The sequence below is a fragment of the Elephas maximus genome, chromosome 10, assembly GCF_024166365.1.
Source record: "Elephas maximus indicus isolate mEleMax1 chromosome 10, mEleMax1 primary haplotype, whole genome shotgun sequence".
Taxonomy (NCBI): domain Eukaryota; kingdom Metazoa; phylum Chordata; class Mammalia; order Proboscidea; family Elephantidae; genus Elephas; species Elephas maximus.
Genome location: NC_064828.1, coordinates 76,860,013 through 76,887,388, shown reverse-complemented (window position 1 = coordinate 76,887,388; position 27,376 = coordinate 76,860,013). Strand labels below are relative to the sequence as shown.

The 27,376-nt window shown below is 39.5% G+C and overlaps 1 protein-coding gene across 9 annotated transcripts in view; it reads right to left on the bottom strand.

Annotated features, from left to right (window-relative positions):
* Positions 1-27,376, bottom strand: part of PPP1R36 (protein phosphatase 1 regulatory subunit 36) — a 48,610-nt gene that overhangs the window by 8,612 nt on the left and 12,622 nt on the right. For 8 of the 9 annotated variants that reach the window (XM_049898235.1, XM_049898231.1, XM_049898232.1 and 5 more), the window contains 4 exons: positions 26,866-26,963; positions 26,701-26,767; positions 19,386-19,484; positions 5,194-5,328 (listed from right to left, as the gene is read on the bottom strand). In XM_049898235.1, coding sequence (XP_049754192.1) covers positions 5,194-5,328; positions 19,386-19,484; positions 26,701-26,767; positions 26,866-26,963 — 399 coding nt within the window. The remainder of the gene's footprint in view (positions 1-5,193; positions 5,329-19,385; positions 19,485-26,700; positions 26,768-26,865; positions 26,964-27,376) is intronic. The other variant, XM_049898238.1, reaches the window with a different exon arrangement.

The window sequence follows — 27,376 nt, the reverse complement described above, 5'->3', positions numbered from 1 at the left end:
CCATTGAGATCTTTAACTGCAGAGCGGTGTTCTAGCCCAATATTAAGTGTGCATACATTACAGAGAAAAAAAAATACACACAGCAGTGTTCTCATGGGAACATCAGCTTATTCACATTGGGAGGAAGTGAAATAACATGTTAGAATCAGTTAATAACTCATAACTGGCAAAAACACTGTCCTGTTCTCCTGTCCTAGATAAAAACCACCAAAAGAACAACATAAACTCCTGAATTGAGGACTTAATCTTCAAAAATAGTAAGGAATAGAACACTCATGGCCAATTAGCAACTTCTAAAAAAAAAAGCATGCTGTAAGCCGTTTTCCTCTGTGTGTAAGCCGTTTCCCTCTGTGTGTTTTGTTCAGCTCTTTGATCTGCAGGAATTTGTTACATGACTGGTGGTGGTGAACTCTAAATTCATCTTCTCCAAACTGCTATTCAACATGCAGGAAAAAAAGCAGGAGACATTGCATTAATGGCAGAAAGGCCAACACCTCCTGGAAAGGCTCAAAACATTAGAAATGAGCTGGTACTAATCAGAGCCAATCACCTCCTTTCAAACATAATGAATTCCTTTAATACTCTGTATAAAAACTGTACTGTCATAAAAATGTATTATAAAAAGTATAACTTAAGGTCTTAAGGGAACTAAAAAATATGATAAAATAGCTAATTATGGTATAAAATGTTTATAGTTCTTTTTTAATCCCCAAATTAGTTTGCAATGTATGCCTGCTAGTAAAAGATTGAATGTTAAGTATGAGCAATAAAATTATTTTTCTACAGAAGTTATTTCTTCAAATTCTAGTTTTCTCAACTTAAACAGTTCTAACCAGGGACACAACAGAAGATCCTAGTTAGAATAGGAGAAAAATGTAGACCAAAACTCAAATTCCTAAAAAAGGCCAGACTTACTAGACTTAGAAAGACTAGTGGAACCCCCGAGACTACTGCCCTAAGATACCTTTTGAACTTGGAACTGAAGCCATTCCCGATGGTCATCTTTCAGCAGAATAAGAGACTGGCTTATAAAATAAACAATATTTTCAGTGAGTACTGTGCTCCCTTAAGTTAATCCACCATATGAAATCAAATGGTCGACATTTACCCTAAACAAAGATGAAAAGGTAAGAAGAGGCAGGGAAGCTAGATTAATGGAAACAGAATGGAAATAATGAGAATGTTGACACATTGTGGAAAATGCAACCAGTGTCATGGAACAAGTTGTACAAAAATTGTTAAATGGGAACTTAACTTTCTGTGTAAACTTTCACTAACACACACACACACAAAATTGGCCAGTGAAAACCTTATGAATAGCAGCAGAACATTGTTTGATATTGTGCCAGAAGATGAGCCAATTAGGATGAAAGGCACTCAAAATACGACCGGGAAAGACTTGCCACATGAAAGTAAAATTGACCTTAATGATATGGAGTAAAGCTTTCAGGACCTTCATTTGCAGATATGGTATGAATCAAAATGAGAAGAAACAGCTGCAAACATCCATTAATAATTGGAACATGGAATGTATAAAGTATCAATCTATGAAAATTGGAAATCATCAAAACTGAAATAGAGCACGTGAACATCAATATCCTTGGTATTAGCGGGCTGAAATGGACTGGTATTAGTCATTTTGAATCAGACAATCATATGGTCTACTATGCAGGGAATGATGAATTGAAGAGGAATGGTGTCGCATTCATCGTCAAAATGAACATTTCAAGATCTACAAGATCTATCCTGAAACACAATGCTGCCAGTGATAGGATAATATCCATACACCTACAAGAAGGACCAGTTAATATGACTGTTATTTAAATTTACGTACCAATCACTAACGCCAAAGATGAAGAAACTGAAGACTTTTACCTGAAATTGATCTGAAACTTGCTCTTGAACGCACACTAGGTAAAGCAAAAGGAAGAAATGATGAAGTAAAAGAGCTGAACTGAAGATTTCAAACAGTGGCTCCAGAAGACAAAGTAAAGTATTAATGGAATGTGCAAAGACCTTGAGTTAGAAAATCAACAGAACAAACTCAGCATTTCTCAAGCTGAAAGAATTGAAGAAAAAATTGAAGCCTTGAGTTGCAATACTGAAGGATTCTTTGGGCAAAATACTGAACGATGCGGGAAGCATCAAAAGAAGATGGAAGGAATACACAGTCACTGTACCAAAAAGAGGTGATCGACATTCAACAGTTTCAGGAGGTAGCATATGATCAAGAACCAATGGTACTAAAGGAAGAAGTCCAAGCTGCACTGAAGACACTGGCGAAAAACAAGGCTCCAGGAATTGACAGATACCAACTGAGTTGTTTCAACAAATGGATGCAATGCTGGAAGCGCTCTCTTGTTTATGCCAAGAAATCTGGAAGACAGCTACCTGGCCAGCTGACTGGAAGAAATCCATACATATGGTCATTTCAAAGAAAGGCGATCCAAAGGAATGCAGGAATTATCAAACAATATCATTACTATCACGTGCAGGTAAAATTATGCTGAAGATAAATTAAAAACGGCTGCAGCAGTACATCAACAGGGAACTGCCAGAAATTCAAGCCTGATTCAGAAGAGGACATGGAACAAGGACTATCATTGCTGATGTCAGATGGATCTTGGCTGTAAGCAGAGAATAACAGAAAGATGTTTATCTGTGTTTAACTGACTACGCAAAGGTACCCTCAACTGTGTGGATCATAACAAATTATGGATAATGTTGCAAAGAATGGGAATTCCAGAACACTTAATGGTGCTCATGCAGAACCTGTACATAGACCAAGAGGCAGTTGTTCAAATGGAACAAGGGGTTACTGCATGGTTTAAAATCAGGAAAGGTGTATGTCAGGGTTGTATCCTCTCACCATACTTACTCAATCTGCATATGAATCAAACAATATAAGAAGCTGGACTATATGAAGAACGTGGCATCAAGATTGAAGGAAGATTCATTAACAACCTGCAATATGCAGCTGACATAACCTTGCTTGCTGAAAGCAAAGAAGACTTGAGGCACTTACTGATGAATATCAAAGACTACAGTCTTCAGTGCGGATTACACCTTAACATAAAAAACATAAAGGAAATAAAAATCCTCACAACTGGACCAATAAGCAACATCATGATAAGCAGAGAAAAGATTGAAGCTGTCAAGGATTTCATTTTACTCCGATTCACAATCAACATCCATGGGAGCAGCAGTCAAGAAATAAATGATGTATTGCATTGAGCAAATCTGCTGCAAAGGACCTCTTTAAAGTGCTAAAAAGCAAAGATGTCACCTCGAGGACTAAGTGCACCTGACCCAAACCATGGTATTTTCAATCACCTCATACGAATGGGAAATTTGGACAATGAATAAGTAAGATCGAAGAAGAATTGATGCCTTTGAATTATGGTGTATATACCATGGACTGCTAGAAGAATGAACAAATCTGTCTTGGAAGAAGTACAACCAGAATGCTCCTTAGAAGTGAGGATGGTGAAACTTTGTCTCACATACTTTGGACATGTTATCAGGAGGGACCAGTCCCTGGAGAAGGACATCATGCTTGATAAAGTAGAAGATCAGTGAAAAAGAGGGAGACCTTCAACTAGATGGACTGACACAGTGGCTGCAACAGCAGGCTCGAACATAGCAACAACTGTGAGAAGCACAAGACCAGGCAGCGTTTTGTTCTGTTGTACACAGGGTCCCTATGCAGCAGAACCAACTCAGCAGCACGTAACATGTTAAAAACAACAAAAACAACCATGTAAGTGCATATGTGTAATTGGATATAAAACTAGGACATACACCAAACGAGATGTAACAATATTTAACTTCAGGAGAGATGAATGAGATTGGGGAAGGGCAGAGGAAGTGGAGACTTTCATTGTAACTCTACATACTAGCTAGTGTATTGTTTGAATTTTTACCCTCTGGTAATGTTTCCAAAGTACTTGTATAACTAAAAATAAATGAATAAACCAAAAATCCCACATTGTTATAAAAACTTAAATACCTGAGTGGTAATTTAACTTAGGACCACAGTAAATTCTTTCAAAGATTATTATGTAAAACTTTAATGAACAAAATAAAGGATGATATATAAATGGAGAAATACATCTATAGCTCTCTGAGAAGATCTAATATAGTAAAGATGACACTATTTCCTAAACTAATCTATGGGTTTTAAGTTCTTTGCCACTTTATAACAAGGATCACGGTCATGGATTGAATTGGGTCCCCCCAAAATATCTGATAACTTGGCTAGGCCACGATCCCCAGTATTGTGTGAACTCTCCACCATTTTGTCATCTGATGTGATTTTCCTATGTGCTGTAAATCCCATTTCTATGATGTGATGAGATGGGAATAGTGGCAGTTATGTTAATGAGGCAGGGCTGAATCTACACGATTAGGTTGTATCTTAAATCAACCTCTTTTGAGATACAAAAGAGAGAAGCGAGCAGACAGACAGGGGAATCTCATACCACCAAAAAACAAGAGCCAGGAGAACAGTTCATCCTTTGGACCTGGGGTCCCTGAACTGAGAAGCTCCTCAACCAGGGGAAGATTGATGACAAGGACCAGAGGGAGAAAGCCTTCCCTTGCAGCTAATGCCCTGAATTTGGACTTGTAGCCTACTAGAATGTGAAAGAATACATTTCTCTTTGTTAAAGCCATCCACTTGTGGTATTTCTGTTATAGCAGCACTAGGTAACTATGACAATCACCTTTTCTCCAGTGTTCAATAACATGTTTATTATTTCCTCTTAAGGCCTTCAACTAACTGATTGGATGAGACCCACTCACATCATGGAGGGTAATCTGCTTTACTTAAAGTCAACTGATCGTCAATGTTAATCATACTTTCATGGGAACATTCAGATTAATGTTTGGCCAAACAACTGGGCATCACAGCCTAGTGAAGATGACACATAAAATTAACCATCACCAGTAAATATTATTGGAAAATTGGATATCAGTAAAGAAAAAATATATAGATTCATAGCTTATATGATATGTTGTGACAAATTTCAAATGGATCAAAGACTTTAGCATTTTTAAAAACTAGAAAGGAAAGCTAAATAGTTTAACCAAGGAATGGAATAACTTGTGTAACTACTGAATAGCATCAGAAATGAGGTGGATGTGGACATACAAACAAGTAAAGATCTAGTAGAGAATTAAGTGTGCACTTACTTTCCACAGCACATGTGATGCTTGTCAGGCATTGCCAGGCCCAGTACGAGGATACAGTACTTTTGTGCCAAGTATTTCTGTGCTATATCCAACTTACTTAACACCAATTTCATCTCTTTTTTCTCTACAAGAGCCCTGAAAAGAAAAATAGATTAATTTTGGAAAAATGCCTATGTTAATTAATAAAAAGTCAGAATTATAAACTACTTTGAAGGAAATACAAGTGAGTCAACAGATTTCACTCATTATCTATTTTATTTGAGCTATGGCGTAGGGCGGTCCTCAAAGTCCCCTGATACTTATCATTGTACTTAACATTTCAAGTTTATGGTGAATTTTCTAAATTCTTTATACTTTTTATGCTATGTATCCTCAATTTCACATACCAAACCAAACCCATTGCTATCGAGTGGATTCTGACTCATAGCGATCCTATAGGACAGAGGAGAACTGCCCCATAGGGTTTCCAAGGAGCGCCTGGTGGATCTGAACAGCAGACTTTTTGGTTAGCAGCCGTAGCTCTTAACCACTACACCACCAGGGTTTCCATTTCATGTACAGGTAGTACTAATTTATAAAGAAAAGCTCAACTAACAAATTACCTATAGAGGTCGCTGGGGTAGTCAGCAGCTCATGTTCCTGTTGTTTTGGTAAAACAACTGTAAAGACTCTGTGCCACATCAGCTTTCCATGGGTTCCCAATGTTACTACTGAGTTTGGGGGCTCTGTGCTTGAATTTGGACCTACTCTTAGTTCTGAGTGTAGCTGTGTTTGCTAAGGTTGGCATTTGTGTACTACTAAGCCAGTGCCCTCGAGTTGATTCCGCCACCAGGGTTTCCATTTGTGTACTACTACCCTGGACACTTTGACATCAATTACGGTAAGATTGCTTCCCGATGAAAACATGGCCCTGGTTCCACTGAATTGCCAATGAACTTTTAAAAAGACAACCTGTTCTTAGATTACAGCATGTCTGAAGCATAATTTTAGAAGTTTTGCAGTATAATATAGTAGGAAGCAATATTGCTGACAATACAGTCCAATGTACTATTACTGAAAAGCGAAGTGTCACTAGCTTTTTCTCTGCCTTTTGTCGCAAAGATTTAAACCAACTGAAATGCACTCTAAACTACAGAGGCAAATACTGCCCCTTCTGCTGTTATCCACTAGACTGACCACATGGAGATATACTGTGGGGTAGAGGGACAAATTTAGGATAATACATACATTAAAAAAAAAAAAGAAAGAAAACCAAATCCATTGCCATCGAGTTGATTCCAACTCATAGTGACCCTATAGGACAGAGAAGAACTGCCCCATAGAGTTTCCAAGAAGTGCCTGGTGGATCTGAACTGCCAACCTTTTGGTTAGCAGCCGTAGCTCTTAACCACTATGCCACCAGGGTTTCCTTAGGATAACACATGTATTTCAAAGAACAAAAAGTTACCGTAGGTAATCAAGAGACTTGTGAGTCACTGAAATAAGTTTCTGGAACAGATAAATACAGTAGGCAGGCTCCAACTGAATGTGCTCAAATTCTGTATGACTCAAACACACATCCCTACACCCCAGAATGGCCATCACTGTGCCTGCCTCCCTGTTTCTTTCTGCAGTCCCCATCCCTGTCCTTCACCTCTACTTTGCCAGAGCTGCAGGTAGCTAATACTCCTGCTGCAATGAAACTGTTAGGCTAAGGGTTCTTGAAACTTTACTATTCAAACGGATTAAGTAAGAATTGCCTGAAGTGCTTGCTAAAAAGGTGCAGCTTCCTAATGTGACCCTTTTCCCAAGGTTTGGTAGGTCTGGGTAAAAGAAAAAAAAAAAAAATTTTTTTTTTTTCTTTTGTCTGGGTAGAGCCCAGGAAATGACATTTAAAATAAACACCCTACGTGATTCTGAGGTAGGTAATCCTTGGACTACATTTAGAAATACAATTATTTTATTTACATAGAACCTATGGGTTAAAGTAGAAAAAAAGGAAAAGCTATGGCAAAAAGAGCTAAGGGAAGCTAATCTAGGAACAAAAATTCCAGGCAGAGCAGTCCTGATCACATGAAAGCTCCCTGGGTGGAAACCATCCCACCTATACTATTGCCAAACTTCATTTTGTAACACTGCCTTAAATATTACCAGTTTGTCATTCACGTGAGTAAATAAACACATTCTTTAAAAAGTGCAAATGATATCATTGTATATCTATTAAATAAGAGAAAATAATGATAATTCCCAATGCTGACAAACTTTGGATGAAACTGATATATTTGTACATTGCTGGAAACCCTGATGGCGTAGTGGTTAAGGGCTATGGCTGCTAACCAAAAGGTCAGCAGTTCAAATCCACCAGGCACTCCTTGGAAACTCTATGGGGCAGTTCTACTCTGTCCTATAGGGTCACTATGAGTCGGAATCGAGTCGACGGCAGTGAGTTTGGTTTTTTGGTTTTGGTAACATAAAATTGGCATAATACTTTGAAAAAAAAATTGATAATAATTTCAAGTACCACAGAAATGATCACAAATTTTGATCAGTAATCGTTTGCCTAGAAATTTATTCTTTTCAAAAATCATTCTAAATTAAGGGGAAAATTGTATGCATAAAGTTATTCAATGCAATATTATCAAAAAACTGGAAATTGTCAAAATATATAAAATAGAGGGATAAAAGTAATTAATAGTAATACAACCAGTTACTGTTGAAGGACTTGACATTTATAATCTAACATGGGATTTAACACAGGCTGCAGGGTACCAAAGTCTGTACCCTGACCACTGTACTATACTGCCTTTCAATAGGTAAGTCAATTAACACACATTGGCTTGATGGAAAGTTATGCTGCTGTTAAAAATTATAATTATGAAGACTATAATAACTGAAAAATATTTATGCTATGATGTTTAAAACTGCATATATAATTGTGTCTTTGGGCAGACGCTATATTATAAATGGATAAACTCTGAAATGGATATACTCTGACAAGCCTAGATAAATGGTTAAATTCTGAAAAAGAGAACAGTTGATTGGTAAGGTGTGGTGGGCACCATCACACAGTGGTTAAAGCACAGGCTGTGGAGTTAGATCTGGGTTCTAATCTCAGCTCTATCGCTTACTAGGCGTGTAATCACTAACAAGATATTTAACTTCTCTGAACCTTAATTTTGTCATCTGTAAAATGGGGATAAGATTCCTTCTGGAGTTAGAGCTTTTAATCATCTAAAATTATTTAATGTATTTTTTTTTTGTACTTTAGATGAAGGTTTACAGAATAAACTAACTCCTCATTAAACAATTAGTATACATACTGTTTTGTGACGTTGGTGACCAACCCCGCGACATGTCAACACTCTCCCTCCTCCACCTTGGGTTCCCTATTACCAGCTTTCTTGTCCTCTCCTGCCTTCTAGTCCCTGCTCCTGGCCTGCTGTGCCTCTTTAGTCTCATTTTGTTTTATGGGCCTGTGTAATCTTTGGCTGAAGAGTAAACCTCAGGAATGACTTCCTTACTGAGCTAAAAGAGTATCTGGGGCCCGTATTCTCGGGGTTTCTCCAATCATGTAATGTATCTTGGGTATCCTACATCCCTTACTGCTCTCCTGTCCTAAACTCTAGGCCTTCCTCCCAGGAGTAAAGTGCCACATGCCAAGCACTGGGTTAAGATAATACACATTATTTCTTTCTTTTTGTTTTCTTTTATTGTGCTTTAGGTAAAGGGTTACAGCTTAAGTTAAATTATGAAGGTTACATCTTAAGTTAATTTCTCATACAAAACACATATTGTTTTGTGACATTAGTTGCAATCCTCACAATGTGACAGTACATTGCCTCTTTCCACCCCAGGTTCCCTGAGCCCATTCAACCAGTTCCTGTCCCGTCCTGCCTTCTCATCCTACCTCCAGACAGGAACCGCCCATTTGGTCTTGTATCTGATTGAACTAAGAAGCACACTCCTCACCTGTATTATTTTTTGTTTTATAATTCTGTCTAATCTTTAAAGAGTGGGCTTTAGGAATGGTTTCAATTCTGGGTTAACAGTGCGTCCAGAGGCCATAGTTTCGGGGGTTCCTCCAGTCTCTGTCAGACCATTAAGTCTGTTTTTTTTTTCACATGAATTTGATTTCTGATCCCACGCTTTTCTCCCGCTCTGTCTGGGACTCTGTTGTGTTCTCTGTCAGGGCGGTCACTGGTGATACATTATCTCTTTAATATGCACAATAACTTTACAAACCAGGTACTATTATGATCCCTGTTATTCCTCACTAATTTGACTGAAATCAATTTTTTTCTTAAACTTATTTTTTGGGCAGATGCCTCAATGTAACCTACACTTAATTCTATTATAAAAAGTAAAGCAGGAGGCGGGGCCAAGATGGCAGACTAGGTAGACGCTACCTCGGATCCCTCTTGTAACAAAGACTCAGAAAAACAAGTGAATCGATCATATACATAACAATCTACGAACCCTGAACAACAAACACAGATTTAGAGACGGAAAACGAACAAATACGGGGAAGCAGCGACTGTTTTTGGAGCCTGGAGCCAGCGTCCCAGCCAGGTAACCTTGGCGTCGGGCTTCTGGGCCCAGGGGAACTGAACTCATAAATCTTGTGACGGCGCAAACAAGGGGCGCAGCCCTACCCCCCTGAACTGAACCCGGGAGGGAGCCCAGCCGGTCCGCGCGGGCAGGGTGGTGACGCGGCTGGTGGGAGAAGTCCCCGGGAGGCAGTGACTGGTTTTGGAGCCGGGAGTGCAACATCCCAGCCGGGAAACCTTGGCGCTGGGCTTTTGACAGGGCGCTGTCAAGGCGCAAGCACGGGGCGCAGCTCTACTCCCCTGAACTAACCTCGGGAGGGGGCCCAGCCGGTCCGCGGGAGCGGCACGGCGACGCGGCTGGCGGGACAAGAAGTCCCCGGGACACAGCGACTTATTTTGGAGTCGGGAGAGCAGCGTCCCAGCCGGGGAACCTTGGTGCCAGGCTTTTGACTAGGCGCTGGCACGGCGCAAGCACGGGTCGCAGCTCTACTCCCCTGAACTAACCCCGGGAGGGGGCCCAGCCCGTCCACGGGGGCGGCGCGGCCACGCGGCTGGCGGAGAGAAGTCCCGGAAGGCAGCGATTGATTTTGAAGCCGGGAGTACAGCGTCCCAGCAGGGGAACCTTGACGCTGGGCTTTGGACTGGCAGCGGAGGATTTGACCGCGGCTTCAGCCGGCCAGACCCCCGGGGGCAATCTCCACACAGCCAGCACACATAGGCAACACGCCCCCCGGGAATCTCAGATAAAATAGTCATTCCAAGTAAGACAAGCAACTCTGGCTATATTCCGAGGTGCTACTCTCCTATCTCTCTGATCCCTCCCCCAACCTTCCCAGGCGGCTTCATTAACATTGGAATTTCCTGAGCCAGAGGGAGAACGGCTCCGGCTCCGCGGCGGCTTTGCTTCCCCCCCCCTTTTTTTTTCCTTTGGTCTTTTCCTAACCCATTCTTCCAGCCTGAGAGAAGGAACCACAAAAAACCCAAGGACCAAAATCTGTCCCTAATTGGACTAAAAACACAGAACCAGCTACAGCCAAGCATATATGACCCAAATCTCAGACTTTCATCCTTACAGGGAACAAAGTGGTGGTTATAATCCAAAGGCAGTTCTGATAGGGATCTGACTGCATTTTTTTTTTAGCGGATTTTCTGGAAAAACAAGTTTCCCAGTGATGGCTCGGAGACAGCAGTCCATATCAAACCACATAAAGAAGCAGACCATGACAGCTTCTACAACCCCTCAAACAAAAGAATCAAAATCTTTCCCAAATGAAGATACAATCCTGGAATTATCAGATACAGAATATAAAAAACTAATTTACAGAATGCTTCAAGACATCAGAAACGAAATAAGGCAAACTGCAGAAAAAGCCAAGGAACACACTGATAAAACAGTTGAAGAACTCAAAAAGATTATTCAAGAACATAGTGGAAAAATTAATAAGTTGCAAGAATCCATAGAGAGACAGCATGTAGAAATCCAAAAGATTAACAATAAAATTACAGAATTAGACAAAGCAATAGGAAGCCAGAGGAGCAGACTCGAGCAATTAGAATGCAGAGTGGGAAATCTGGAGGACCAGGGAATTAACACCAACATAGCTGAAAAAAAATCAGATAAAAGAATTAAAAAAAACGAAGAAACCCTAAGAATCATGTGGGACTCTATCAAGAAGGATAACTTGTGTGTGATTGGAGTACCAGAACAGGGAGGGAGGACAGAAAACACAGAGAAAATAGTTGAAGATCTCCTGACAGAAAACTTCCCTGATATCATGAAAGACGAAAGGATATCTATCCAAGATGCTCATCGAACCCCATTTAAGACTGATCCAAAAAGAAAAACACCAAGACATATTTTCATCAAACTCGCCAAAACCAAAGATAAAGAGAAAATTTTAAAAGCAGCCAGGGAGAAAAGAAAGGTCTCCTTCAAGGGAGAATCAATAAGAATAAGTTCAGACTACTCAGCAGAAACCATGCAGGGAAGAAGGGAATGGGACGACATATACAGAGCACTGAAGGAGAAAAACTGCCAGCCAAGGATCATATATCCAGCAAAACTCTCTCTGAAATATGAAGGCGAAATTAAGATATTTACAGATAAACACAGGTTTAGAGAATTTGCAAAAACCAAACCAAAGCTACAAGCAATACTAAAGGATATTGCTCGGTGGAAAACTAATAATATCAGATACCAGCACAACACAAGGTCACAAAACAGAACATCCTGATATCAACTCAAATAGGGAAATCACAAAAACAAATTAAGATTAATTAAAAAAAAATGCTCATAACAGGGAATCACTGAAGTCAATATGTAAAAGATCACAATAATCAAAAAGAGGGACTAAATACAGGTGGCACAGAACTGCCATATGGAGAGTGATACAAGGCGATATAGAACAATACAAGTTAGGTTTTTACTTAGAAAAATAGGGGTAAATATTAATGTAACCACAAAGAGGTATAACAACTCCATAACTCAAGATAAAAGCCAAGAAAAACATAACGACTCAACAAACATAAAGTCAAACACTATGAAAATGAGGATCTCACAATTTACTAAGAAAAACGTCTCAGCACAAAAAAGTATGTGGAAAAATGAAATTGTCAACAACACACATAAAAAGGCATCAAATTGACAACACTAAACACTTATTTATCTATAATTATGCTGAATGTAACTGGACTAAATGCACCAATAAAGAGACAGAGAGTCTCGGACTGGATAAAGAAACATGATCCGTCTATATGCTGCCTACAAGAGACACACCTTAGACTTAGAGACACAAATAAACTAAAACTCAAAGGATGGAAAAAAATATATCAAGCAAACAATAAGCAAAAAAGAAGAGGAGTAGCAATATTAATTTCTGACAAAACAGACTTTAGACTTAAATCCACCACAAAGGATAAAGAAGGACACTACATAATGATAAAAGAGACAATTGATCAGGAAGACATAACCATATTAAATATTTATGCACCCAATGACAGGGCTGCAAGATACATAAATCAAATTTTAACAGAACTGAAAAGTGAGATAGACACCTCCACAATTATAGTAGGAGACTTCAACACACCACTTTCAGAGAAGGACAGGACATCCAGTAAGAAGCTCAATAGAGACACGGAAGACCTAATGACAACAATCAACCAACTTGACCTAATTGACTTATACAGAACTCTCCACCCAACTGCTCCAAAGTATACTTTTTTTTCTAGCGCACATGGAACATTCTCTAGAATAGACCACATATTAGGTCATAAAACAAACCTTTGCAGAATCCAAAACATCGAAATATTACAAAGCATCTTCTCAGACCACAAGGCAATAAAACTAGAAATCAATAACAGAAAAACTAGGGAAAAGAAATCAAATACTTGGAAAATGAACAATACCCTCCCAAAAAAAGACTGGGTTATAGAAGACATCAAGGAGGGAACAAGGAAATTCATAGAATGCAACGAGAATGAAAATACTTCCTATCAAAACCTCTGGGACACAGCAAAAGCAGTGCTCAGAGGCCAATTTATATCGATAAATGCACACATCCAAAAAGAAGAAAGAGCCAAAATCAGAGAACTGTCCCTACAACTTGAACAAATAGAAAGTGAGCAACAAAAGAATCTATCAGGCACCAGAAGAAAACAAATAATAAAAATTAGAGCTGAACTGAATGAATTAGAGAACAGAAAAACAATTGAAAGAATTAACAAAGCCAAAAGCTGCTTCTTTGAAAAAATTAACAAAATTGATAAACCATTGGCCAGACTGACTAAAGAAATACAGGAAAGGAAACATATAACCCGAATAAGAAACGAAAAGGGTCACATCACAACAGACCCAAGTGAAATTAAAAGAATCATATCAGATTATTACGAAAAATTGTACTCTAACAAATTTGCAAACCTAGAAGAAATGGATGAATTCCTGGAAAAACACTACCTACCTAAACTAACACATTCAGAAGTAGAACAACTAAATAGACCCATAACAAAAAAAAGAGATTGAAACGGTAATCAAAAAACTCCCAACAAAAAAAAGCCCTGGCCCGGACGGCTTCACTGCAGAGTTCTACCAAACTTTCAGAGAAGAGTTAACACCACTACTACTAAAGGTATTTCAAAGCATAGAAAATGACGGAATAGTACCCAACTCATTCTACGAAGCCACCATCTCCCTGATACCAAAATCAGGTAAAGACATTACAAAAAATGAAAATTACAGACCTATATCCCTCATGAACATAGATGTAAAAATCCTCAACAAAATTCTAGCCAATAGAATTCAACAACATATCAAAAAAAATAATCCACCACGACCAAGTGGGATTTCTGGTTTTTTATGCAAGGCTGGTTTAATATTAGAAAAACCATTAATGTAATCCACCACATAAATAAAACAAAAGACAAAAACCCCATCTTATCAATTGATGCAGAAAAGGCATTTGACAAAGTCCAACACCCATTTATGATAAAAACTCTCACCAAAATAGGAATTGAAGGAAAATTCCTCAACATAATAAAGGGCATCTATGCAAAGCCAACAGCCAACCTCACTCTAAGTGGAGAGAGCCTGAAAGCATTTCCCTTAAGAACGGGAACCAGACAAGGATGCCCTTTATCACCGCTCTTATTCAACATTGTGCTATAAGTCCTAGCCAGGGCAATTAGGCTACACAAAGAAATAAAGGGCATCCGGATTGGGAAGGAGGAAGTAAAATTATCTCTATTTGCAGATGACATGATCTTATACACAGAAAACCCTAAGGAATCCTCCAGAAAACTACTGAAACTAATAGAAGAGTTTGGCAGAGTCTCAGGTTATAAGATAAACATACAAAAATCACTTGGATTCCTCTACATCAACAAAAAGAACATCGAAGAGGAAATAACCAAATCAATACCATTCACAGTAGCCCCCAAGAAGATAAAATACTTAGGAATAAATCTTACCAAAGATGTAAAAGACCTATACAAAGAAAACTACAAAGCTCTACTACAAGCAATTAAAAAGGACATACTTAAGCGGAAAAACATACCTTGCTCATGGATAGGAAGACTTAACATAGTAAAAACGTCTATTCTACCAAAAGCCATCTATACATACAATGCACTTCTGATCCAAATTCCAATGTCATTTTTTTTTTATTATTAACTTTTATTAAGCTTCAAGTGAACGTTTACAAATCCAATCAGTCTGTCACATTTAAGTTTACATACATCTCACTCCCTACTCCCACTTGCTCTCCCCCTCTTGAGTCAGCCCTTTCAGTCTCTCCTTTTGTGACAGTTTTACCGGCTTCCCTCTCTCTCTATCCTCCCATCCCCCCTCCAGACAAGAGTTGCCAACACAATCTCGTGTCCACCTGATATAATTAGCTCACTCTTTATCAGCGTCTCTCTCCCACCCGCTGACCAGTCCCTTTCATGTCTGATGAGTTTCTTCGGGGATGGTTCCTGTCCTGTGCCAACAGAAGGTCTGGGGACTATGGCCACCGGGATTCCTCTAGTCTCAGTCAGACCATTAAGTTTGGTCTTTTTATGAGAATTTGGGGTCTGTATCCCACTGCCAATGTCATTTTTTAAGGTGATAGAAAAACAGATCACCAACTTCATATGGAAGGGAAAGAAGCCTCGGATAAGCAAAGCATTACTGAAAAAGAAGAAGAAAGTGGGAGGCCTCACTCTACCTGATTTCAGAACCTATTATACAGCCACAGTAGTCAAAACAGCCTGGTATTAGTACAACAGGCACATAGACCAGTGGAACAGAATTGAGAACCCAGATATAAATCCATCCACATATGAGCAGCTGATATTTGACAAAGGCCCAGTGTCAGTTAATTGGGGAAAAGATAGTCTTTTTAACAAATGGTGCTGGCATAACTGGATATCCATTTGCAAAAAAATGAAACAGGACCCATACCTCACACGAAGCACAAAAACTAACTCCAAGTGGATCAAAGACCTAAATATAAAGACTAAAACGATAAAGATCAAGGAAGAAAAAATAGGGACAACCCTAGGAGCTCTAATACAATGCATAAACAGAATACAAAACATTACCAAAAATGACGAAGAGAAACCAGATAACTGGGAGCTCCTAAACATCAAACACCTATGCTCATCTAAAGACTTCACCAAAAGAGTACAAAGACCACCTACAGACTGGGAAAGAATTTTCAGCTATGACATCTCCGACCAGCGCCTGATCTCTAAAATCTACATGATTCTGTCAAAAATCAACCACAAAAAGACAAACAACCCAATCAAGAAGTGGGCAAAGGATATGAACACACACTTCACTAAAGAAGATATTCAGGCAGCTAACAGATACATGAGAAAATGCTCTCGATCATTAGCCATTAGAGAAATGCAAATGAAAACTACAATGAGATTCCATCTCACTCCAACAAGGCTGGCATTAATCCAAAAAACACAAAATAATAAATGTTGGAGAGGCTGCGGAGAGATTGGAACTCTTATACACTGCTGGTGGGAATGTAAAATGGTACAACCACTTTGGAAATCTATCTGGCGTTATCTTAAACAGTTAGAAATAGAACTACCATACAACCCAGAAATCCGACTCCTTGGAATATACCCTAGAGAAACAAGAGCCTTCACACAAACAAATATATGCACACCCATGTTTATTGCAGCTCTGTTTACAATAGCAAAAAGCTGGAAGCAACCAAGGTGTCCATCAACGGATGAATGGGTAAATAAATTGTGGTATATTCACACAATGGAATACTACGCATCGATAAAGAACAGTGACGAATCTGTCAAACATTTCATAACATGGAGGAACCTGGAAGGCATTATGCTGAGTGAAATCAGTCAGAGGCAAAAGGACAAATATTGTATAAGACCACTATTATAAGATCTTGAGAAATAGTATAAACTGAGAAGAACACATACTTTTGTGGTTACGAGGGGGGGAGGGAGGGAGGGAGGGAGAGGGTTTTTTACTGATTAATTAGTAGATAAGAACTGCTTTAGGTGAAGGGAAGGACAACACTCAATACATGGAAGGTCAGCTCAATTGGACTGGACCAAAAGCAAAGAAGTTTCCGGAATAAAATGAACGCTTCAAAGGTCAGCAGAGCAAGGGCGGGGGTTTGGGAACCATGGTTTAAGGGGACTTCTAAGTCAATTGGCAAAATAATTCTATTATGAAAACATTCTGCATCCCACTTTGAAATGTGGCGTCTGGGGTCTTAAATGCTAACAAGCGGCCATCTAAGATGCATCAATTGGTCTCAACCCACCTGGAGCAAAGGAGAATGAAGAACACCAAGGTCACATGACAACTAAGAGCCCAAGAGACAGAAAGGGCCACATGAACCAGAGACCTACATCATCCTGAGACCAGAAGAACTAGTTGGTGCCTGGCCACAATCGATGACTGCCCTGACAGGGAGCATAATAGAGAAGCCCTGAGGGAGCAGGAGATCAGTGGGATGCAGACCCCAAATTCTCATAAAAAGACCATACTTAAGGGTCTGACTGAGACTAGAGGAATCCCGGCGGTCATGGTCCCCAAACCTTCTCTTCGCCCAGGACAGGAACCATCCCCGAGGACAACTCATCAGAGATGAAAGGGACTGGACAGTGGGTAGGAGAGAGATGCTGATGAAGAGTAAGCTAATTATATCAGGTGGACACTTGAGACTGTGTTGGCATCTCCTGTCTGGAGGGGCGATGGGAGGATAGAGAGAGTTGGAAGCTGGCAAAATTGTCACGAAAGGAGAGACTGGAAGGGCTGACTCATTAGGGGGAGAGAAAGTGGGAGTATGGAGTAAGGTGTACATAAACTTATATGTGACAGACTGACTTGGTTTGTAAACGTTCACTTGAAGCTCAATAAAAGTTAATAAAAAAAAAAAAAGTAAAGCAACTGATTACTGGAAGCCTAGTCATAAAAATTTATTATGATTGTTTGAGAGACACACTGCTGTAGAATCAATAATTTTAAGGTTTGGACTGGTTTGGTTTTTGCCATTCTGTAATGGATTCCTTTTAAGAAATGATCTGTCTTACACTACTGTATTCTGTGAAGTTTTAGGCCATTTTTAAAACCTTCCTTCTCTGTTATCCATTCCACAAATTCAGAAATGAAACAAATCTTTTTGCTAGATTAGCAACAAACCTCAGAATTAGAAAACACCCTATGAAATATAAACTAAAGTACCACCAAAGTCTATTAACTTTCTATTTGGGGACAGTAAGAATACAAAAACCCTAACACCAGAGCTGGCTTTATGCCTTTTGGTTGCTACCATAGAAACATTTCGTGATCTCTGGCTGCAGAGCTGTGAAATGCGGTCCTCAAATAACACTGCTGTTGCATATTATGATGGCTTTACTGAAGCAGCAGTGTCTGAGTTATTTATTTGGTTTTTATAAAACTGTTGTGCAGATACATTTATCTATTCATAAAATGTTTTCAAACTGCCTGATTTCATTACAAGGGTTTTTCATTTTGAAAATGCAGCAATAAATTAATGACTCTAGCCAGCATTCCTAACCACTAAATCACTGGGTTGGTTCCACACATGCTGGGGCATGCAGCTTGGGCACTCGGAAAGTTCCATGGCTTGCAAAAGGTCACTAAGCCTGAGAGGCATTGTTCTGCTCTCCTGGATTCTTGTTCTGGGTGTACAGCTCTGAGCCACTTCTGCCTAAAGCAGTTAAATTCTTCATAAGAAGCCGAAGAAACTTTGTTTTCTTCTGTGATTTAGAATATCATCTTGGCCACCTGTTAATTATTTTTTAATTCTTCTTGTTGATTTTTTTTTTATTAGATGCTTGTGAATGCTTTAGCATGAATTTTATAAACACATAAATGAAATAAGCTGGACACAAAAGGATAAATATTGTATGATTCCACTTATATGAAATACCTAGAATAGGCAAATTCATAGAGACAGAAAGCAGATGAGAGGTTTTTAGAGACTACGGGGAGGAGGGAATGGGAAATTATTGCTTAATGGGCACAGAGTTTCTGCATGAGTTGATGAAAAAGTTTTGCAAGTAGATAGTGGCGAAGGTTGTACAACATCATGAATCTAATTAAAGCCACTGAATCGTACATTTAAAAATGATTTAAAAAAGAACTTGTAAGCATAAAAAGCATACAAACATGTATCTATGCTGTCCATATAGCAGTCACTGAGCACTCGAAATGTGCCTAGTACAAACCGCAATGTGCTATAAGTATAAAACAGACACTGGATTTCAAAGGCTTACTATGAAAAAAAGATAAAATATCTTATTAATAACTTTCTAATATTGATTACATTGAGACACTGGGTTAAATAAAATATATCACTAAAAGCAATTTCATCTGCATCTTTAAAAATTTAAATACGGCCACTAGAAAATTTAAAATTACACACACACAGCTCTCATTACATTTCTATTGGGCAGTGCTGGTCTATATTATTAGCAATATTTTGTTACTGGGAATCCCATCTGAATTATTCAGTCAGCTTTAAAAACTGGCAAACTCCTTCCATGCAAAATGGTTAAGTATACTCCAAGCTTTAAAAATTTCTATCATTTCTTTACTCTAGATAAGAGCTTAGTTTTAATATTGGCAGTGATAAATCTACAAACCACACTATGAAATCTATAAACCACACTACTTACACCATGTAGCTTTTGGGTTTCCTTTCCAGTGAGATTTTTTCCAAAAAATACGATAAATAGTATAATAATGCCATGAGGAAATTGTCAAGATTCTTATTCCTATGGGGAGATTAAAAAAATAATAAAAAGGAATTAGTACGGTAATGTGTTTCAAACATAAGGTTTCTCATAAAAAAATATATATGGGTACACAACACAAGAGTAAGTGGAAATATATGTTGTTATGTCTATCACAGCTATCTTACCACTTAAAGTTTTATATACTACACTGTTAAAGATGTAAATTTGATTTTTGTAAACAAAACTTTTTTTGGAAGTTAAACACTAAATTCTTTCAGTTTTGCTTATCGATTAGTTTCCATTTTTAAAAAGTTTTTACTATACAAGTAATATATTTTCATTATTTAAAAAATGTTCAAGGATGCCCTTTATCACTACTTGCCACGGATTGAACTATGTCCCCCCCAAAATGTGTGTATCAATTTGGCTGGGCCACGATTCCCGGTGTTATGTGATTTTCCTAAATGTTGTAAATCTTGCCTCTATGATGTCAATGAAGGAGGATGGGCAGCAGTTGTGTTAGTGAGGCAGGACTCAACCTACAAGATTGGATTGTGTCTTGAGGCAATCTCTTGAGATATAAAATAAAGAAGCAATCAGAGAGACAGGGGGGGCCTCATACCACCAAGAAAGTAGCACCGAGAGCAAAGTGTGTCCTTTGGACGTGGGATCCCTTGCCCGAGAAGCTCGCAGACCAAGGGAAGACTGACAAGAAGTACCTTCCTCCAGAGCTGACAGAGAAAGAAAGCCTTTCCCTGAAGCTGATGCCCTGAATTTGGTCTTCTAGCATACTAGACTGTAAGAAAATATATTTCTCCTTGTTAGAGCCATCCACTTGTGGTATTTCTGTTATAGGGGCACTATATGACTAAGACACTACTCCCATTTAACACTATGCTGAAAGTCCTAGCTAGAGCAATAAGGCAAGAAAAAGAAATAAAGGGCATCCAAATTGGTAATGAAGATGTTAAACTGTCCCTATTTGCAGACAATATGATAGTATACATAGAAAACCCAAAAGACTCCAAAGAAAACTACTGGAACTAAGAAAGATTCAGCAGAGTAGCAGGATACAGGATAAACATAAAAAAATCAGTTGGATACCTATACAACAATAAAGAGAACAATGAAAAGGAAACCAGGAAAACAATACCATTTATAATAGCCCCTAAAAAAATAAAATACTTAGGAATAAATCTAACCAGGGATGTAAAGGGCTTATACAAAGAAAACTATAAAAGAAACCAAAAGAGATCTACATAAATGGAAAAACATACCATGCTCATGGATAGGTAGGCTCAACACTGTGAAAACGACAGTTGTACCCAAAGTGATTTACAAATAGAATGCAATCCTGATCCAAATACCAACAACACTCTTTAAAGAGATGGAAAAACTTATTAACTTCACATGGAAAGGGAAGAAGTCCTAGATAAGGAAAGCACTACTGAAGAAGAATAAAGTAGGAGGACTCGCAATACCTGACCTCAGAACCTACTCATACAGCTACTGTAGTCAAAACAGCCTGGTACTGGTACAACGACAGACACATTGACCAACGGAACAGAACTGAGAACCCAGATGTAAATCAGTCCATCTATGGTCACCTGATCTTCGACAAGGGCTCAAAGTCCATCAAATGGGAAAAAGACATTCTTTTTAACAAATGGTGCTGGCAAAACTGTGTGTCTATCTGCAAAAAAATGAAACAGGACCCATACCTCATGCCATATACAAACACTAATTCAAAATGGATCAAAGACCTAAATATAAAGCCAAAAACCATGAAGTTCATAGAAGAAAAAATAGGATCAATGCTACAGGCCCTGATGCACGGCATTAACAGGATACAAACCACAACGAACAACACACAAACTCTAGAAGATATGCTAGATAACTAGGATCTTCTAAAAATTAAAGACTTACGCTCATCGGAATTGACTCGGCGGACCTGGGTTTTTACAGGTATGCTCATCAAAAGATTTCACCAAAAGAGTAAAAAGAGAACCTACAGACTGGGGACAAGATTTTGGCTATTATAAATCAGACAAAGGTCTAATCTCTAAAATCTACAAGAAAATTCAACATTTCTACAACAAGAAGATAAATAGTCCAATTAAAAAATGGGCAAAGGAAATGAACAAACTATTTATCAAAGAAGACATTCAAGCTCCCCACAGGCACATGGGGAAATGCTCGAGATCACTAGCCATTAAAAAAAAAAAAAAAAAAAACCTGTTGCCGTGGAGTTGATTACAACTCATAGCGACCCTATAGGGCAGAGTAGAAATGCCCCATATGGTTTTCAAGGATCGCCTGGTGGATTCGAACTGTCGACCTTTTGGTTAGCAGCCACAGTTCTTAACCACTATACCACCAGCGTTTCCCACTAGCCAGTAGAGAGAGAAATGCAAATCAAAACCACAATTAGATAGCATCTCACCCCAGCATTACTGGCACAAATAAAAAAAACAGGCAATAAATGCTGGAGAGGTTATGGGGAGATCAGAACTCTTATGCACTGCTGGTGGGAATGCAAAATGATACAACCATTTTGGAAACCGATATGGCACTTCCTTAGAAAGCCAGAAATAGAAATACCATATGATCCATCAATCCCACTCCTAAGAATATATCCTAGAGAAATGAGTCATCACACGAATAGACAGATGCACACCCATGTTCACTGAAGCACTGTTCACAGTAGCAAAAAGATGGAAACAACCCAGATGCCAATCAAAAGATGAATGGATAAACAAACTGTGGTACAAACATACAAAACACTATTATGCAATGATAAAGAACAACGATGAAACTGTGAAGCATCTCATAACATGGAAGAATCTGGAGGGCATTATGCTGAGTGAAATAAGCCAATCACAAAAGGACAAATATTGTATAAGACCACTACTGTAAAAACTCATGAAAAGGTTTACACACAAAAGGAAACAATCTTTGATGGTTATGAGGGAGGGGATGGGTGGGGATGGAAAAACACTAAACAGACAATAGGTAAGTGTTAACTTTCGTGAAGGGTAAGACAGTACACAATACTGGGGAAGCCAGCACAACCTGTACAAGGCAAGGCCATGGTAGCTCCATAGACACATCCAAACTCCCTGAGGGACTGAATTGCTGGGCTGAGGGCTGTGGGGACCATGGTCTCAGGGAACATCTAGCTCAGTTGGCGTAACATAGTTTATAAAGAATATGTTCTACATTCTACTTTGATGAGATGGCCTGTGAGCGGTCATCTAGGATACTCCACTGGTCTCACCGCTTCCAGAGCAAGGAAGAATGAAGAAAACTAAAGACATAAAGGAAAGATTAGTCCAAAGGACTAATGGGCACATCTACCACAGCCTCTGCCAGACTGAGTCCAGTACAACTAGATGGTGCCCAGCTACCCTCACTGACTGCTCTGACAGGGATCACAAAATAGGGTCCCGGACAGAGCTGAAGAAAAATGTAAAAGAAAATTCTAACTCAGAAAGAAAGACCAGACTTGCTGGCCTGACAGAGAGTGGAGAAACCCTGAGAGTATGGCCCTCAGACACCCTTTCAGCTCAGTAAATGAGGCCACCCCTAAGGTTCACCCTTCAGCCAAAGATTGAACAGGCCCATGGAACGAAACAAGACTAAAGGGGTGCACCAGCCATGGCGCAGGGAACAGAAGGTAGGAGGGAACAGGAAAGCTGCTAATAGGGAATCCAGGGTTGAGAAGGGAGAGTGTTGATATGTCATGGGGTTGTTAACCAATGTCATACAACCATGTGTGTACTAACCGATGAGAAACTAGTTTGTTCTGTAAACCTTCATCTAAAGTTCAATAAAAATTAAAAAAAAAGAAAGAAAATATTCTACATTCTACTTTGGTGAGTAGCATCTGGGGTCTTAAAAGCCTGTGAGTGGCCATCTGGGATACTCCAATGGTCTCACCCCTTGGGGAGCAAGGAAGAATGAAGAAAACTAAAGATACAAGGGAAAGATTAGTCCAAAGGACTAAGTGACCACATCTACCATGGCCTCCACCAGACTGAGTCCAGTACAATTAGATGGTGCCCGGCTACCACCAGTGAGTAGTCTGACAGGGATCACAATAGAAGGTCCCAGACAGAGCTGGAGGAAAATGTAGGACAAAATTCTAACTCAAAAAGCAAGACCGGACTTGCTGGCCTGACAGAGACTGGAGAAACCCTGAGAGTATGACCCCCAGACACCCTTTCAGTTCAGTAATGAAGTCACTCCTGAGGTTTACCCTTCAGCCAGAGATTAAACAGGCCCATAAAACAAAACGAGACTAAAGGGGCACACCGGCCCAGGAACAAGGACTAGAAGGCAGGAGGGGACAGAAAAGCTGGTAATAGGGAACCCAAGGTTGAGAAGGGAGAGTGTTGACATGTCGTGGGGTTAGTAACTAGTGTCATAGTATGTGTACTAACTGTTTTATGAGAAACTAGTTTATTCTGTAAACCTTCATCTAAAGTACAATAAAAAAAATTCTTTTAAATGTTCAGAAATGTATCAAGTAAAAAGTTCTTACCCCTCATTTTTTTGTCACCATCCTCCTCCCTCTGTAGGCACTGTTAAGACTCTGGTATACTACACAAAAAACTATAGCTAACATAGTTCACTATACTAGGCCCTTCATTGTCATCTCAGTGACGTGGCATCCAAGGCTTATTTCTCAACCAGCGTACTGGATTTGTTCTGTGTGCTGGTATGTAAAGCAGTTACTACTATTCATGTATTTTGTCTTCAGATGTTCCAGTCACTCTACTTAATGTTCTCTGTCTGAAGGCATAATTAGGATTTCAAGATATTGATATGAAGATAGCCAACAGAACAAAAATTCAATGCTTTATGGGTTACAATAGAAAAGTGAAAGAATAATAAAGGATATATGTGGCCCACAAGTGAAATACTTTGTATTAGTGTGTACCAGTGCCAGTTGCCATTGAGTAAATTCCAACGCACGGCAACCCCACGTGTGTCAGAGTAGAATTGTGCTCCACAGGGTTTTCAGTGACACATTTTTTTTCGGAAGCAGACTGCCAGGCCTTTCTTCCAAGGTGCCTCTAGATGGACTTGAACCTCCAATCTTTTGGTTAGCAACAAAGTGTGCTAACCATCTGCATCACCCAAGAATTCCATTCATGTGTACATATGTTAAGTGTTAAGAAAATAATGATAAAACATTGTCAAACCTATTGGTCATATGAATAAATTCAACAGTTTTTTTTTTTAATTAAAAAAAAGGCAGCTTTGGTATTAACCCTTCCTAAACTTTTTAAAGCATAAACCACCATGCCACCACATACCCCACATGCCACAACGCACACGCACATGCATGAATATACACCTTTAAAAATTTTTTTTGCTAACAGGCAGGGATCATACTGTATACACAGTTCTTTATAATATGCTTTTGTCACTTACCTGTGTGGCATGGATTTTTTTCTATGATACTACATATAGATTTTCCTTTCTTTTAGACAGCAGAATATAGTATTTTAGATCTCATAATTTATGTCACCAGTCCTCTATTAAGGAGTCCTGGAGGTGCTGTGATTAGCAGCTCAGCTGCTAATCGAAAGGTTGGCAGTTTGAATCCACCAGCTGCTCATGAGAGAAAGACATGGCAGTCTGCTTCTGTAAAGATTACAGCCTTGGAAACCATATGCAGCAGTTCTAGTCTGTTCTATAATGTTGCCATGAGTCGGACTCAACAGCAACAGGTTATGTTTGGTTTAGTCCTCTATTAATGGATATTTAGTTTTTTTAAAAATTAAAGACATTGCTCCAGTAATTACCTTTATAGCCATATCTTTCAGCAAATTCCTAAAGGTGCTAATATATGCACATATTAAATTTTCGTAAGTCTTTCTCTCCAAAAAAGGAGCCCCTGGGTGGCACAAAAGGTTAAGCGCTCAACTACTAGCTGAAAGGTTGGAGGTTTGAACACACCCAGAGGTGCCTCAGAAGACAGGCCTGGCGATCTGCTTCTGAAAGGTCACAGCTTTGAAAACCCTACGGAGCAGTTCTATCCACACACAAGGGGTTGCCATGAGTCAGATGCTACTCATTAGCAACTAACAACAGCTCTCCAATAAGACTGCGCTGATTTACAATCCTGTCTCATTTGTTTTTAACAATGATCTCTTTCAAAATATTCTTAAAAGACTTTTCTGTGTCCTTATTAGCCCCAAATGGAACTTATTTCTCTGGCACACCTTCCTTACCTAGACCTTTTGAGTAAGGTGAGTCTTGTAAATTTTTTCCCAAGATTGTAACAGCTACCTGTCTTAGGTGAGCCTCCCAGAAGCAGACCCTGAGACAAAGATTTGAGAGTAAGTAGCTTATTTGGGAAGTGATGTCAGGTAACATCCATATGGGAGCAGAAGTGAGATGGGAAAGGAGAGGAAGCCAACAAAGGGTGTGTTAATAAGCTAGTTACCACTGAGGACAAATGTAGCTCAATCCTGTGGGGACTTCGGGGAGACAGTATAGAAAACAACCCGGAGTTATCTCAAATGACAGGCAAGGAGGCTGGGGTATTTATCTACCAACCCTCCCTCTGTCAGGTCACTGATGGAGGGCTACTGCTGGGGACACTGATTCTCTAGTGCTCCTAGCTTGCCCTGTGGTCAGGCTGAGTGTGCTCTACTGTGGAATAAAGCCTTCAGACAGAGTCTCTCAGGTGTCTGCCATTGGCAGCCTTCATGGCAACGCTGAGGGTGTTGGGTGGGCACCAATAGCATCTGGAAAAAACTCTTCCTGAGCATTCGCTAAGCACCAGGTACCATGGGAAGCACTTTCCACACACCGCCTTAAGAAGGAGACACAGTTACTTCCCAATTTTGCAGCCGAGGAAACTGAGGCTTAGAAAAGTGAAGTAACTTTCCCACAATCACCCACCAAGTACTTCTTGGGGCTGTCAAACATAACTAGTGAGAAAACTGACCTTCAGTAAATGGGTATAACCCTTAAGTGTTAGCTAAACACAGTGCAGTCTTTATGGGTCTCTGACAACATGCTCTCCACACTTCTGGTCCTGGGACTCTACTGGGGGCTCTCTGACTTCTGCTTCTTCTCCCTGATTCTTTGGTCTCAGTCTTTTGAGTCCTGAGAGGGCAGTCTGTATAGCCAGCCTTGTGCCCTTTCTCCAAAAATTAGATTTGTCATCACCCATCAGATGGGATTACTTCAAAATAAAGGACAAAAGATCTAAAGCGGTCTCATAAGCATTACATACTTCATAAATGTTGTAAAAGAACAGATCCGCTGCATCTCAGTCTCTTGTAGCAAAAGCAAAGCAACGTCTGAAAGGAGAGAAGATGGACAATTGAAAGAGCGACAAAGAGCTGCCTTAGAGGTTCACACCAGACAACACATTGTAAAGAGGAGGAAAGGTACTCACATTTAACATCATCTAGTGTAACGTAGCCCTGCTCACCTCGCTTCTCTAAAGCTTTAGTTGACTTATCATCTCTTGCGGCACTTCTTTTATCTGCCAACCTGTTTTGGAATATAACAGTCTCCAGTAGCATTTTGAAAGGTTTTAGTTACAATTAACCTATTCTGAAGTGTACAAAGCTTTTGGTGGTGCAACAGTTAAACGCTCAGCTGCTAACAGAAAGGTGGCAGTTGGAACCCCCCCAGGAGCTCCAAGGGAGAAAGACCTGGTGATCTGCTCCTGTGAAGATTGTTGCTGTTGTTGCTAGGTGCTGTTGAGTTGATTCTGACTCACAGCAACCCTGTGTACAACAAAAAGAAACACTGCCCGGTCCTGTGCCATCCTCACAATTGTTGCTATGTTTGAGCCCACTGTTGTAGCCACTGTGTCAATCTATCTCGTTGAGGGTTTTCCTTTTTTGCTGACTCTCTACGTTACCAAGCATAATGTCCTTCTCCAGGGACTGGTCCCTCCT